General features: G+C 39.3%; 1 protein-coding gene across 2 annotated transcripts in view; it reads right to left on the reverse strand.

The window, feature by feature from the left end:
• LOC106872528 (CCHC-type zinc finger nucleic acid binding protein) overlaps window positions 1-15,366 on the reverse strand; it is a 41,703-nt gene that overhangs the window by 9,134 nt on the left and 17,203 nt on the right. For both annotated transcript variants that reach the window (XM_014919553.2, XM_014919552.2), the window contains exon 2: window positions 10,307-10,440. In XM_014919553.2, coding sequence (XP_014775039.1) covers window positions 10,307-10,439 — 133 coding nt within the window. In that variant the 5' untranslated portion in view covers window position 10,440. The remainder of the gene's footprint in view (window positions 1-10,306; window positions 10,441-15,366) is intronic.

The following is a 15,366-nucleotide window of genomic DNA, read 5'->3' on the forward strand; positions in this document are numbered from 1 at the left end:
AGTGCCCTGTGTAAAGGGTGCTTTGGGCAGTTTCACGACAGAAATTATAGCATAACTAGATTTTGTTGTTTGATAGCAATATCATATTTTATTTTTATTATTTGTGCCCTTTTAAAGCCTAGCCAGGCTCATGGGCCCGGTTTCCATGACGTATGCCCCCCTCCCCAGATGGATGGGACGCCAGTCCATCGCAGCTTTACTCAAGAAACAGGAAGAAAGAGTGAAAGAAAGTTGGGGCGAAAGAGTACAACAGGCGTCACCACCACACTCTGCCAGAGCCTTGTGGAACTTAAGGTGTTCTTGCTCAATAAACACACACAACGCCCAGTCTGGGAATCAAAAAAGTATATTACACACTTATACTCACCTTTGTCTCGCCTCTCAAAAAGCTTTTTTTTTTTTTATTAGATGCATTCTGTTATATAAATGTATAAGAGTACATGGTATATTGACTAGTAAAAGAGTTTTCTACTTTATGAAAATGTTTGAATGAAATATAGACGAAAGAGTAAAATCTTGCACCAATTATACCTGCATTTTATTTAATTCAAATTAATGTACCTCATCTTAAAAAGTGGCAAAATTGTTGGCTGTTGATATCTGGGATAAATTTAGTAAATCAAACAGGTAACATGTATTAAGAATTTGAATTTTAGAGTTTTAAATTTACCTGCCCATAAATGTCAAATTTAATCAGAAAGATCTAAAATTACGTAACTATAAACCACTGGCATATAAGCACCCACTGAAAGAATTTCAAACCTGTATGTAAAAAATTCAAGGTACAAGCAAATATTGTGGACATGCCTCTGGAACCTAAATAATTCAAAATCATGTTAAACTAGCATTATATTGCCAGATTAGTCTGAACACTAAAAGTTAAAGAAATCACTTGGTTTGATACACTCAACTGAAAATTCAAGCCTGTGTTTTCTACGTGCTACCTGCATGGGAGCCAGTCTGGTGGCACTGGCAATGACCACGCTCGAATGTTATTTTTCACAGGTCACCGACACAAGAGCCAATCCGTGGCCCAGGCAATGACCACGCTCAGATATGCTTTTAATGTTCCACTGGCACAAGTGCCAATCAGGCAGTACTTTCATTAGCCATGTCAGCGATTTTTATTTGATTTCACTTGCCTCAATAGGTCTTTGCAAGCAAAGTTTATTGTCCAATGAATGAGGGATATTCATAAGTGGGCTGGTTACACCCACAGCATATCTCCAAAGGTATCGGTCACTAGTCATTGCCTCGGTAAGGCCCAGTGTTCGAAGGTCGTTCTTCACCACCTCGTCCCAGGTCTTCCTGGGTCTACCGCTTCCACAGGTTCCCTCAACTGCTATGGTATGACACTTTTTCACACAACCTGTCCTCATCCATTCACAACACATGACCATACCAGTGCAGTCATCTCTCTTGCACACTACATCTGATGCTTCTTAAATCCAACTTTACACATGCATCATACAGTCTACCATTTACTCTGAGCGAGAGGCCCTTTGTCACCAGCAGAGGAGCTCTCTTAACTTTGCCCAAGTATTCTTATTCTAGCAGCCACACTTTCAGGGCATCCACCCCAGCTACTGACTTGGTCCCCTAGGTAACTGAAGCTATCAACTACTTGTAGTGACAGCAGCGGTTCTCTACACATTTTCGGTGTTTATAGTTACCTGAGCATTTGCCACATGCAAAAACTATCTTCCCAGTTAGACTTCCTTTGATATTGCTGCACCGCTTATTTGTCCATAGCTTACACTGGGTACATCTTATGTAGTTTCTACCTACACCTATTCTATGGATCAAGCAGGGCCATCTACCTGAAGGGATTTGTGGTTTGTCTGCCTTCCTACTTATTAAGACTTTGGTTTTAGCTAAGTCGGCTCTAAGGCCCTTCGATTCTAATCCTTGCTTCCACACATGAAACTTTTCCTCTAGTTCTGATGGTGACTCAGCAATTAGAGCAAGGTCATCATTATAGAGGAGCTTCCAGGGGCATCCTGTCTTGAGTTCCTCTGTTATTGCTTGGAGGACTATGATGAATAAGAGGGGGCTGAGGATTGAACCTTGGTGGACCCCTTCCCAGGATTCCTCACTGTACTCGTTGCCAAAGCTCACCTTACTGACAGCATCCCTGTACATGGCTTGCACAGCTCTCACTAACTATTCATCTATCCCTAGTTTCCTCATTGACCACCAGATAAATGATCAGGGAACCCTTTCAAAGGCTTTCTCCATGTCAACGAAAGCCAGGTGCAGAGGTTTATCTTTGGCTAGGTATTTCTCCTGCAGCTGTGTTACCAGAAATATAGCATCAGTGGTGCATATACCTGGCACAAACCCAAACTGCATCTCATCTAAGCTGACTCTCTAATTAGTTGGGCTATGACCCTCTCCATGACCTTCATTACCTGATCCAACAACTTTATACCTCTGAAATAATTTTTATCTAAAGCATCACCTTTACTTTTGTAGCAGTTGACTATGTTGCTGCTACACCAGTGATTGGGTATGACCCCTTCATGTATCACCTGGTTAACTATATAGATGACTAGGCTATAGCCAGCATTACCAGATATTTTGAGCATCCCTGCGGTGATTGCGGATGGACCGGGGGGAGGGGGTCTTTCCCTGCTGCCAGTAAGGTGAGCGTTGGCAACGAGTACAGTGAGGAATCCTGGGTAGGGGTCCACCCAGGATCAGTCCTCAGCCCCCTCTTATTCATCATAGTCCTCCAAGCAACAACAGAAGAATTCAAGATAGGATACCCCTGGGAGCTCCTATGCTGATGACCTTGCTCTAATTGCTGAGACACTTATAGCACCTAGGTTTACCAAGCGGTCAGCCATCGAAGTACTCACTAGGTTCGATGTTGCCTAACTTTGGTGATCGGATGAGAACTGGTGCTTTCAACGTAATATGACATACATACATACACATATGAAAAGCAGAGAATACACCTTTACGACAGGCTCTTACAGTTTTCATGTACCAGGTCACCCATAAAGCAGTCCAGAGTTCATACCAGTCAGCGTTAGTGGGAATGAAACCTAAATCCAAAGCAACCTTACGCCAGCACCAACACACAAGTATCTAAAATGTAATTAGCACTGAATAACAAAAATAATCTTAAATATATATTGTATTGCATAACCCAACATTAATTTTTCTCTAACTGCCTCACATCATCACTAGTGTTTCTCTGAAACCATTACCCCAGATTATTTTTAAATTGATCTTGTCAAGGCAAATACAGAGATATTCCATTCAACAATTTAATGACTGCCGTGGAACTTGAAGTTACAAAACTTGAAAATATCCTCATCTAACAGCTGTCCAGACTCCCTTACATTTATAAGACAAATGGCCCCATGGTTCTGGTGCCAGTGCAAGTAAGAAATGTTACTGTTAAGTAAGCAATTCAAGAAACTAAATTCAATAAACTCTAAGTTTATTAAGCAATGTTTCACATTTAGTAATTCATAGCGCATACAAGTGAAGTGTGTATATATACATACATAACTGCATATTTCATTGTCGTAGGGCTGTGGAGTCGAAACAAAAAACTTCAACACCTCGACTATTGGTACCTCTGACTCCAACTCCCCTTTATGTAATTAAGTAATTGTGATCCACATATCTCCAAAGCATTTGCATACACTTGTATTTTGAGTAAACCTATATGTTATAACCATTTTATATTAAATAAAGATACAAGTTGGAGTTGCTAAAACTAAAGCAATTGATTCTAGCTACAGCTTAATTGTTTCCAACTCCAACTTCACAGCCCTGCAGTGTCCCACAAGTGTTTTAAATTTACCATCATCCAACTCATGCCAGCTTGGAAAAGCAGGCCTAAAAAAAGAGAGAGAGAGAGATACCAGTCTCAAGTCTACAAGCTCATTACACATTCTAGCCTAGTTAGAGACAAAAAATACAAGACTGCCAGGACTCCATTGTCATGAGCTACAAGCTGCTTGTAGTATTCTGGATTAGAGTAATAAGAAGTATGCGAGTACCTGTGTGCATACACTACCCATCATAAATAGCCCAAGCATGGCTGTATGATCATGAATTTTGCTTCGTAACCAGATAGTATTGGGTTCTGTCCCAGTGTGGCACTTCATGTGTCTTGTACTATTGCAGCTTTGTAATGACCAGTAATCTTGAGGGAAATTTAGCAGACAGAAATGGTACAATATCTATTTCAGCATGTGCCCCCATTTGAAAAGTAAACAAGCACTGGCAACTGTAAAGTTCGTTTTATTACCAATCTTAAGCTGTATACTATACATGGTACAACAGACATGCATCTACTGCAGCCATGAACTGATCAAAGCCTTCTCCACTGAATTAGTAGAAACCGTCATGTGTGTTCATGCATTCATCTTTTGTTCTTTGCATGCAAAGCATCAAACAAAAGAACAAAACTGATATCCTTTGCCAGTGGTTCACAGCCGTTTATTGCCAATGGACTCCCCCGATTCCTATTTTACTTTCCTGGACATAAAAATCTTGCTGCATTTTTATAATTGAATATTCGGAACTGTATTAAAAAATGTTCATATTTTGTGTATTGTAGAAGTATAATCAATTTACTGCAAAAATTTTAAAAGCAAAACTTTATATTGACCTCGTAAAATACACCATTTCAAGCGTGGCCATTGCCAGTACCCCCTGACTAGCCTTCGTGCTGGTGGCACGTAAAAGCACCCACTACACTCTGAGTGGTTGGCGTTAGGAAGGGCATCCAGCTGTAGAAACTCTGCCAGATCAGATTGGAGCCTGGTGTAGCCACCTGGTCCACCAGTCCTCAGTCAAATCGTCCAAACCATGCTAACACGGAAAGTGGATGTTAAACGATGATGAAGGGCAATATGTACCTCAGTTGAGAACCACTGTCCCTAACAAGTTGTTCCATAGCTCCAGGTTTGTGAAGACAAGTGAAATAAAAAAAAAAGAAGTACAAGTAAAACAGGCAATGGTTACAGACAGGTGACTGGAAAACAATGCCTCAATACATATGCTGCTAGCATGGAAAAATGGACATAAAAACAGGCAAAAACAAAAATTCTAAAGCAGGAATCCAAGATTCCTATATACAGTTGTATCCACTGTTTAACTTCATAGAAAATGGATGTTAAATGATATTTAACATTCTCTTTGCCACATCCTATCACAGCGTATTCCATTTCTCAATTTTGTCCCCCACCACTTATCCTTTTGAAATTATTTTAGTGCATCCTACTTTGCTTTCAACTTTATTCTTCCCACCCATGCCCCAGTGTACCCCTTATTCTTCTTCAGTGCACCTCCTACTCCTCATGCTCTCATTTTATAAAACCTTGTTTCTCCTTAGATTTCTCCAACCATCCTACACCACCACAACCTCATAACTAATACCTTACTCAAATATTACAAGTGTATTTTAATTTGCCTTGCTTTCCAGAAAAATTATTAAGAATCGTATAAAAGTGAACCATTATACTTTAAGTAAACCACTACTGAAAATCTTGGTCTTTTACCTGACAAAATTAAGGCATTGGTGAAAATGCCAAGCTGTATTCCTCTCAAGTCTTTATGTTCCAAATTCAACTTTGCCTTATCCTTTCAGAGCTATTAAAAGTACCAGTCAATTACTGGGATTAGTGTAACTAAATCTTCCCCACAAAATCCTAGGCTCTGTGCCTATGTTAGAATCTCATAATATATATATATATATATATATATATATATACACACACACACACACACAACTGTGTGATGAGAGTCAACCCCTTCTATTGTATTAAAAAATATATAACGGACAGAGCACAAATCAAACTGCTCTTTCACAATACAAGCCCCAACGAGTAGTATAAAGAGTAATTATTCCCACAAATCCTACAGGGATTAAAGAAAGAATAAACTTGCAGAGAAACACACCTAAGGAATCCATTAATTTGTAGTGAGAGAAAACCTAAATGTGAATGTAAGGCATACAACTGCCCCCCTGAGGGGAGCACAAGGCTAATCTTCCTTGATGAAAAGGTAATATATCGATGTAGAATTGTAGCAGCCAAGCTTTTAAAAATCTTGCAGAAGACTGCAAGAGCAGACCTGGCTCAGTGGATACACACAAGGCCATCACAAAGATGTTCTATTCAATGTCACACGTCACAGTGTAGTAACGAGATACCTTGCAGCATGCAGTGAAGCAAAAAGCATGGATGCTTACAAAAATGCACTTAACACCACTAAGCATTTTGTCTGGCATGCAAACAATTCTGCCAGGAATAAACACCCATGAAGATGTCACATTAAAATTCTGTTTGTGATACAAAATCAGTACATACACAGTACCTTGATGTCTAAAAGATTTGTATATGCCACCTACTGAATGCCTCAAATTATATTGGCAAATTATAAAAGTAGTATCAGAAAGAAAAGTATATTTTATATCAGTCTAAATGGGGCCCAACATATTGTACTTCTCTTGGGCTGGATCTGGCTGGTTTAAATGCTAAACCAGCCCTACCTGTTCTATGTTCAAACTAGCCAGATCCAGCCTCCAACACCTATCCTAAACGTCATTTTAAAAATATGCAATCACATCATCAAAATCTCAAAGCTATGAGAATAAAACCATTAAAAAGTGTGGTTAAATAAGCATTGCATTTGATCAAGTAATCTGAATATTTATTAAAAAATATTCCATCACAGATGACAATACATTGATCTCTGCTTTACAAATAACACAAAACTCCTCCACAAAGTGAAGCTGTTACTCATAACTATAACAAAATCATCAATGATCCAAACAAACCTGTAGATATGCATCTCACAAAGAGCACTGGAAATCTACAAGGATCACAAGATATCAATTCTAAGACATCTTTGAACAGGACTGGTTCAAAAGTCTGTGCAAGACAACATGAAAATTGAACAACTAATGCTGATGCAAACCAATAGCTTAAGTTGGATTTGTTCTAAAAAGGAATAAAGTCAGCATATACAAATATTCTCAGAGACAGGAAAATACATAAAAGAAATCTCATTTATTTATTAAACAAAACCAGTGGAGAATGCATTTTTCCTAAAAATCAAAAATCACTTTCGTAAAGGAGAGCTAAAAAATAAAATGGGTTTATAGACGAAGTAATAAACCCTTTGTGTTTCTACAATTCAATATGCAAGGTAAGCTAAAACTAGTAAAATTAACTGATTACGACTCGTTGAGGCAAGTGAAATCATTGTCATGGCCGATGACAGTACTGCCTGATTGGCACCCGTGCCAGTGGAACATTAAAAGCATCATTCAAGCATGATCGTTGCCAGCGTCACCTGACTGGCTACTGTGCTAGTGGCACGTTCAAAACACCAGTTGAGTGTGGTCGTTGCCAGTGCCATCAGACTGGCTCCTGTGCAGGTGGCATGTAAAATGCCACCATTTGAGCATGGTTGATGCCAGTGCCGCCTGACTGGCCCTCATGCTGGTGGTATGTAAAAGCACCCACTACACTCTTGGAGTGCTTGGCATTAGGAAGGGCATCCAGCTGTAGAAACTTTGCCAAATCAGATTGAAGCCTGATGTAGCTTTCTGGCTCACCAGCCCTCAATTAAACCATCCAACTCATGCCAGCATAGAAATGTGGACGTTAAACAATGATGATGATACACTGGCACATAAGGACGAGTCACTCCTCCCCCATTCTTTTCAGTCCTGCCAGCTGCCTGACAGCCTCACGAATGCCAACAGCAGAAAAAATAGCATCCAATCCAGTTTGAAAAATGGTTGACATTAGCAAGGGAATCCAGCTATAGAAACATGGCAAAGCCGATAGCGGAACTTGGAACAGCCCTGTGGCTTGTCAAATCCTATCACACAGTCCAACTCGTGCCATCATGAAAAGTAGGCATTAAATGATATGAACCAAGGTTGGCCTCAGTACATTTCCAACAGTTCTCATGGAAAAGCAAAAACTGCTTCACTTTCTCCCCCAAAATATGGAAGAAGGCATACATCCTAACCATTAGAGGAGGAAGAGGGACTGACATAAAAAATTGAAGGCCTATCAAACTCACATTACCTATCTTCTAAGTTAAACTATCAAAAAGAACTTGATTGCATTCATCAGAGTAAAATGACTTGGTCTTGCTTCCATAAGAGAGCTGCTTCACACAGCTTCTACAGTATTATGACAATCATCCATACATGGATTTAGTGTATCCCAAAAGTTGGAAATATAGAAGTTTTTTGAGAACTAGGGGTCAGGTTTACTGCAGCCAATGGGAGCAGTAATTCTGAGTAGTTTCTCAAGGAACTGTCTTGGGGCCATTACTGTTTGTAGTAGCTCTCTCACTCACCTTGCATTGCTTTGACATCCACTCTCTCTTGCTAAGAATATCAAGAGCCCTGATGATGCCAAAAGCACCCATTCAGAAAGTTTCTAATACAACATACATATTGGTTTCAAATGTTGGCACAAGGCCAGCAATTTCGAAGAAACGGGTTTAAGCCAATTATATCAACCCCAATGAAGAATTGGTACGTATTTTATCAACCCTGAGAGGATGAAAGGTTATGTTGACCTCAGCAAAATTTGAACTCAGAACACAATATTGGCTCAAGAAAAAGTTTAACATTTAAAAATTTCATATCAGTCCTAAAACAAAATGCAGCCAGGATGCATAAGAGCAGGATAGATTGCAAACCAGAGTCACAGAGAGTGTGTAGCATGCAAGTAAAAATGAACAATGATGCTTGGGAACAAGTCTGAAGTACATTTGTTCTCAAAGCTATTGCTCACAACTATGGCAGTCAAGTAGGAGACTAAACAGAGGAACCCACAATAATCCAACATTTGTTACACTAAGATGAGGAAGATATCTAGTGCTTTCTAAATCTTGGAAGGATTAGCACCAATTTAGGCATTGAGTAACATCAATCTCTAAATATGACAATACTACATAGGTCCCTCCTCCATCTTAGACAAGATATTCTGAAAAATGAGGTGAATGATGAGTGGATGAACATTAAAACAATACTTATGAGTCACCTATGCCAAAAGCAGCAGTGTTAAACACCTTCATTCATCAAAAAATCTATGACCGGAGGATCTAACTACAGTAATGGCAGGGCAGATGGACTGAAACTGGTAAGGGTGTATATTTACACATTCATACATAGAGAGAGAGAGACTGTAGACAACCTTATCAGAATTTTCTTCATGCAGTTATAAGCAACTCTGAAGGAGAGGAACACATGCACATGTGATCTGTTTCCTAAAGCATTGGTTGAGTCAAGGCTATATAGCAGAAAACAGGTCCTCCATGTACAAGATGAGTGAACCTGAAACCGAAACCATGTGATTACAAACCTAGCTGTGTAACCAAACTGTTAGGCATGTTGTGTATATACAAATATACTGTATATTCACACACAGGCAGAATTATGGAAAAGAAATTTAAACATTTTAAATCCCCGTCCCATATCCTAAAAGTTCCACTATATTTTGAATTATTTTTTTCTAAATCAGCATTTAAAATATGACAGTCTGAATTTTTCCCAGTAATGGACCACTCTAGGATGCATTCATCATTCCATAAAACACATTTATGCAGAGAAAAATATTGAAAAACATCAATGTCAGTGACAAAGAAACGAGGAAGGTCAGTGGTCATGAGATGTGCTAAAAATAACAGCTAAAGTACACTTAAATCTTGCACACAATTTTTTTTTTTTGGTCATAATATGAATTCCTGTGAACATGAAAAAAAATCTTCAAAAATTTTCTGAATATTCCAGAAAGTCAATGTTTAAAATAAAGAATTTAGTAAAATACCTTTCTCATTACTGAACAAACTAGCATAAAATTTTTATGGAAGATAGTAATTAACTTTAAAAATATTTATTTCATAGAACCTGTGTTAGGCACAGGCAGGTTGGTATCAAAAAGGTTAAACCAAAATTCCACCCAGACACTATAACCAGTTTTAACTTTTGACAAGCAAAAGAACTTATGTGGATCCAACTCTCATCACACACATGATCAGTCTCTAACTTGGAGATCTAGTTCTAACATGGAATTCAGCATGAACTTCACACTTCATAACCACTGGAGCATGATACACCCCAAAGAAAAACAAGATTATTAAGTCTCTACGTGGCTGTCCCAACCTGCTAGTAATGGCAACCAAATCTTAAATCCTACTTACTCAACTGTCGGTTTAGATGGATGTCTTAAAATAGAGCATGAACACCTTTGATCATGAGTTTACCAGATAAGGTGTAGCCTGAGGCTAAACAAACAACAATCATACTTACCACCGGTATTGTTTCGAGATCGCGGATCTCGCATGCCGGTATTACTCCGGCCTCCCATACCAGAGATAGTGCTGCGACACTCTCGCGCATAGTGTCCTGTTCTACTGCATTTATAGCACTTATCGTTACTCATTCTGCAAAACAGGAAGAAAAAAAGAAAAGAAAAAACAGCAGTTAATTAAAAACAGACTAGAAAACCAACCACTAACAAAGATACATGAAACATCAATAGAGGAACACCATCACACATTGCTCCCCCACCAACTTTTACAATCAGGGGGGGGGGGGCTACACAGCCTCTTTTGTAGTTTTCCCATTACCAAATTGGTTGCCTGAGGATGGGCCAACAAGACTTGCTTATGATGTTAGGCAGTTGTAAAAGAAACTTGTGAAACCAACTTCTTGATACGGCCATGCTTATACATGTTACATTTTATAACCATCTTAATTTTTTATTTTTTTTTTACCTTTTACTTTGTTTCAGTCAGACTGGCTATGATGGGGTTTTGCCTTTTAGAACTTTGTCAAATATATCGACCCACGTACCTATATTTTGTTATGTCTGGTATCTATTTTATCAGTCTTTTGCCAAACTGCCAAGTTACAGAAACGTAAGGAACACAGGTTGTCAAGTAGTGGTGGAGGACAGACACAAAGACAAACAATGGGCTTCTATCTGTTTCCATCCACCAAAACCACTCCAGTTTTAGTCAGCCCAAGGGTATGGTAGAAGATACTTACCGAAGGTATCACACAATGAAACTGAACCCGAAACCATGTGGTTGGGAAGCAAGCTTCTTACCACACAGCCATACAATACTTAACTAGATTTTAGAAAGACAGCTGCCAGACCTGAGATGCTCAGGACTCATCAAAAGGCATTGCTGCCAAAACAGCCTCGGCTTTTCATACACCAGGGAGTTACATATTCCTTATTTGAATAAAGCATGCATAGTATTTTAATATTCAACAGCTGCACGTGCAGATGATATAAACTGACTCCCGGTAGAAACAATAAGTTAGCTCCCCTTATCCTTTCTTATTTACAATTTCAGCGACTACTGAATGTTCCAGTAACTGCTTTCAGGAGATAAATGACCAATGTACTGCGATAAATTCCTCTCAGTAGCAAGAGACCACTGACAGCATCCCCCACCCCACTTTCTTATTTTTTTGGAATTTTCATAAAATTTTTGCGAATTGCGTTCTCCACGGAGGCAGAGTGACCGAGACCTGTGGCAATATACCGTGCCTGAGAAGACCTGTCAAGCCAAGTGAGATCGGAGTCGCGGCCAATGTCTGTGTTTCGTAACTGGCACGTAAAGAGCACCCACTACACTCTTGGAGTGGATGGCGTTAGGTAGGGCATCCAACTGTAGAAACCATGCCAAATCAGATTGAAACCTGGTACAGCTCTCCAGCTTACCAGTTTTCAGTCACTGTCCAACCCATGCCAGCATGGAAAACGGACGTTAAATGAGACAAATCCGTTATGCTTAAAAAATTTTTTTTTTATTTTTTACACTCCATCTTCCAACGTCCAAAAAGTTTTATTCGAATTTTTTTTAAAGCAGATTTTAAAATACGGAGTTTGGTTTTGTTTAAATCTCAGCAATGGGCAATCCTTGGGGGGCATCATCATTCCAGTAGGTGTTTATGGGGAGAAAAATATTGTCAGAGTGACAAAGAAACGGGGAGGGTATCAGGTGGTCGTGAGATGTGCTAAAAACAGCTAAATCACATAAAAAAATCGTATGAATTCCCACGTGTAGAACACAAATTAGCAAGTTTTCTGAAAATTCCAAAAAAATAGGTTAATGAGGAATTTATATAGGTACTTAAAAATCAGAATTCCGTCGAATATGGTTATAGAGGCCCTGGTGCAGGATGTGGGTTGTGCGACTGAGGGGTGGGGGTGTAAACGCTTAAACCGAAATCTCGTTAACTGGTACATTTGCGGTCAGAGAGTGTCAACAGCTTCGTGATTGAAACTCAGAACAAATATTCTTCTACCAATCCAAATAGCACCACTGAGGAGTATTACAAGACTTTCTCCTCACCACCACCCCTTAAAAAAATTTTAATTCCGACCCCACTCTTTTCGGCTACGGGAATTACTAATCTGCAAAAAAAAATTGGCAAAATCGACAATTTTTAAATTTTTTAAATAAACAAATTTGGGGGGAAACGGTGGACGGGGACGAGCGGAAGTCTTTCCCCAGAGTAGTCTTCGGCAAGATTTTAACTCATGATTTAAGAGATTAACTCTATATATCACAATTACACTACAATTAATAAAAAAAACGTTTTTATTGCCTTAGGGTAATGTAATAGTAACAATCAATTATCCTCTTATAATACCACCTTCCCCCATATCATTTCTGGGTACTACTAAAGCAGCACGGTCGCGCGTCCGCGCTAGCTAGTCGTGAGTGGTCGATCCTAACCCTAACCACGTATTCATATGCACACGCGGGTTAGGGATCGACCACTCGCGACTGCGCGTTCGGGACCGTGCTGCTTTAGTAGTACTTCATTTCTGTCACTCGTCAATGTATTAAAAGAAAGGGTATTACTATCTTTTGTATATACACGTACGCATTTTACTTCTTTTAGTCAATGGCCTGCGGCCATGTTGGGGCATCGCCTTGAACAATCGACCTCAGGACATTCTATAAAGCGTGGTACTTATTCTATCCGTTTACGTCGAACTGCTAAGTTACGAGAATGTAAACAAACCAGCACCGGTTTAATTACAAAGCAGTGGTGAGACATATACACGATGGGCTTCCGTTCACCAAATCGGTGAATCGAGGCTATAACAAAACCAAGCCCCACGTGCACTCAAAAGATAAATTACGCACGCGCACGTTATGTATTAGATTTGGGTAGTCTATCGCTGGCTGGCTACTCCGAGTTATAAGTTACCTGCCACCTGGGCATCCACAGGCGAAACTCAGTAACAAGAGACAGACTCAAACCATAAAAAAATGTATCTGCGATGGTACTGAGAACTCCCAACAATCAGTATTAATAGTGTATACGCGTGTATATATTATACACATAAATATATGTAAATACAATTTAGAGAAAAAGAGACTAAATTGTGCGCAGTGTAAAATATAGCAATTAAAACATTAAAAAACCCCACAGTAATCTGCTGAATCACAACGGTTTTATACGAGATTACACTCATAAATGATCGTTGATCAAACGGAAGAAAGTAAAGTACAAACTGGATTAAAACATTATTGCCACACGTTTTCGTTTGGCTACGGCCTTGTTGCTTGGGTGTATCTGGGCAGATATACGTACGCATAGAAAGGTTGTGTAAAAACAGACGAAATAGAACAAAAAAAAATGGCGATTACCTGAGAGAATATATAAAGACGACTGGTTAAAAAAAAAAGGAATAGTCAACACGTGGATATCACACTGGGTTTTAATAAAATGGTTGCCGGTCTCAGTATGTGAGTTAAGTAGGTCGTCGCCTTTTTCTCTCACTCGTAAGGAGAAAGAGAGTTAAGTGGTTCACTCAAGGCCGGCACAATTGGTAAGTCGTTATATAGGACAGAGAGAGAAGGGGGAGAGGAGGAGTGTGTGAATATATACACACAAACGGGGTCGGGGTGTTTATACCAAGGACAACAGAGGAAGCTAAGTCAACTCGCACACAATACAGTAAAAATGAAGGATAGGAAAGATATTTCTTATTCGGTGTATGTGTGTATTTTTTCTGAGGCGGGGGAGGGGTCTCTTGCTACTCTCAGTTTCATCTGCATGTACACAGGATCTTCAGGCAAATTATGACAGCAAGAGAGCGACTCCATCAAAATAAAATATATTGTTCATCTGTATGCGTGGTTTAAATTTGGCAAATACAAGATGAAAATTTAGGTACTTGCAAACGGAAGTGAAATCTATACGCAAGGACAACTACGTGTATATACGGGTGTGTGTGTGTGTGTGTATCTATGCGTGTCTATCTACACACACACGCATGCAAATGCAACGCACGCGCGCTAAAAACCTGGAGATAAATCGATAAAATAAGACTCCCAGGAGACAATAGGCACTCACATAGAGTGAAGCAGTAGTAGTAGTATGCTTAAGCCTGACACAGTATATAAGAGCTTACTTTCAATTAATCAATATTATATACACTTCCTTTGATAATATGTACAAACAATTTATTAAAACAGATATAAGCTAATAAATTCATTTAAATGGTTTATCTCATGTTTTTCGATTCCGGTTGCATGTCGCGGAACCAATTACCCACGTAAGTTGGGGTATTACTGTGTAAACGCTCTGCTTACGTCATACAAAGCGGATGATCAACTTGCTGAAAATAACCCAAATCTCATCACACTACCATCGAAAAAAAAAAGGGAAATGAAAAGGCTCTAAGGTCATGACTGGAATGACTAGACCATAATAGATCTTGAAGAGAACCGAACAAGTGGAACTGGGGCAGGGAGGTTTGGGTCTCTCTGTAACCACTCAATTCTCGTTCAAACCTCAAATGTAATCTTGCACTAATTCTAACTGCAAGATGGTCACGGAAAGAATGTCTTCGATCGTACGTCTATCAACTGGATCAGAATTCATTTGGGACTAAGCAATTGTGGTTTTGACACAAACACAATGTCACGAGTTCGAAACTTGCATCGACTGAGCTCTGCGGCCTATGAAGGAAGAATTCATAGCTATAGACTAAATCAGGGGCTCACCAAACTTTTTTCACGGTGGACCAGATAACTGAGAGAATGACGAGCGCGGGTCGCACAACCATTTTGTTCAATACAATACAGTGAATGAATACATTATAAAATAAAGACAACCAACATTTATTTACTAAAAGGTTATCAAAGATGGCGACGTTAGCAATAAGCTTGTATCCCACCCGGTGCGCACATATCCGAATCTCAAACTAAACAGCAAAAAAGGTCAGTGAGGTTTGTGAAACTGGTGCTTAGCTTTTAAGATATAATCAATATTTGCTTTGAAATTGCTGCATCCAACCAAGAGAATTGCTTTCAAATGTTCATCAGTCCACC

The sequence above is a fragment of the Octopus bimaculoides genome, chromosome 29 (assembly GCF_001194135.2).
Source record: "Octopus bimaculoides isolate UCB-OBI-ISO-001 chromosome 29, ASM119413v2, whole genome shotgun sequence".
Taxonomy (NCBI): Eukaryota; Metazoa; Mollusca; class Cephalopoda; order Octopoda; family Octopodidae; genus Octopus; species Octopus bimaculoides.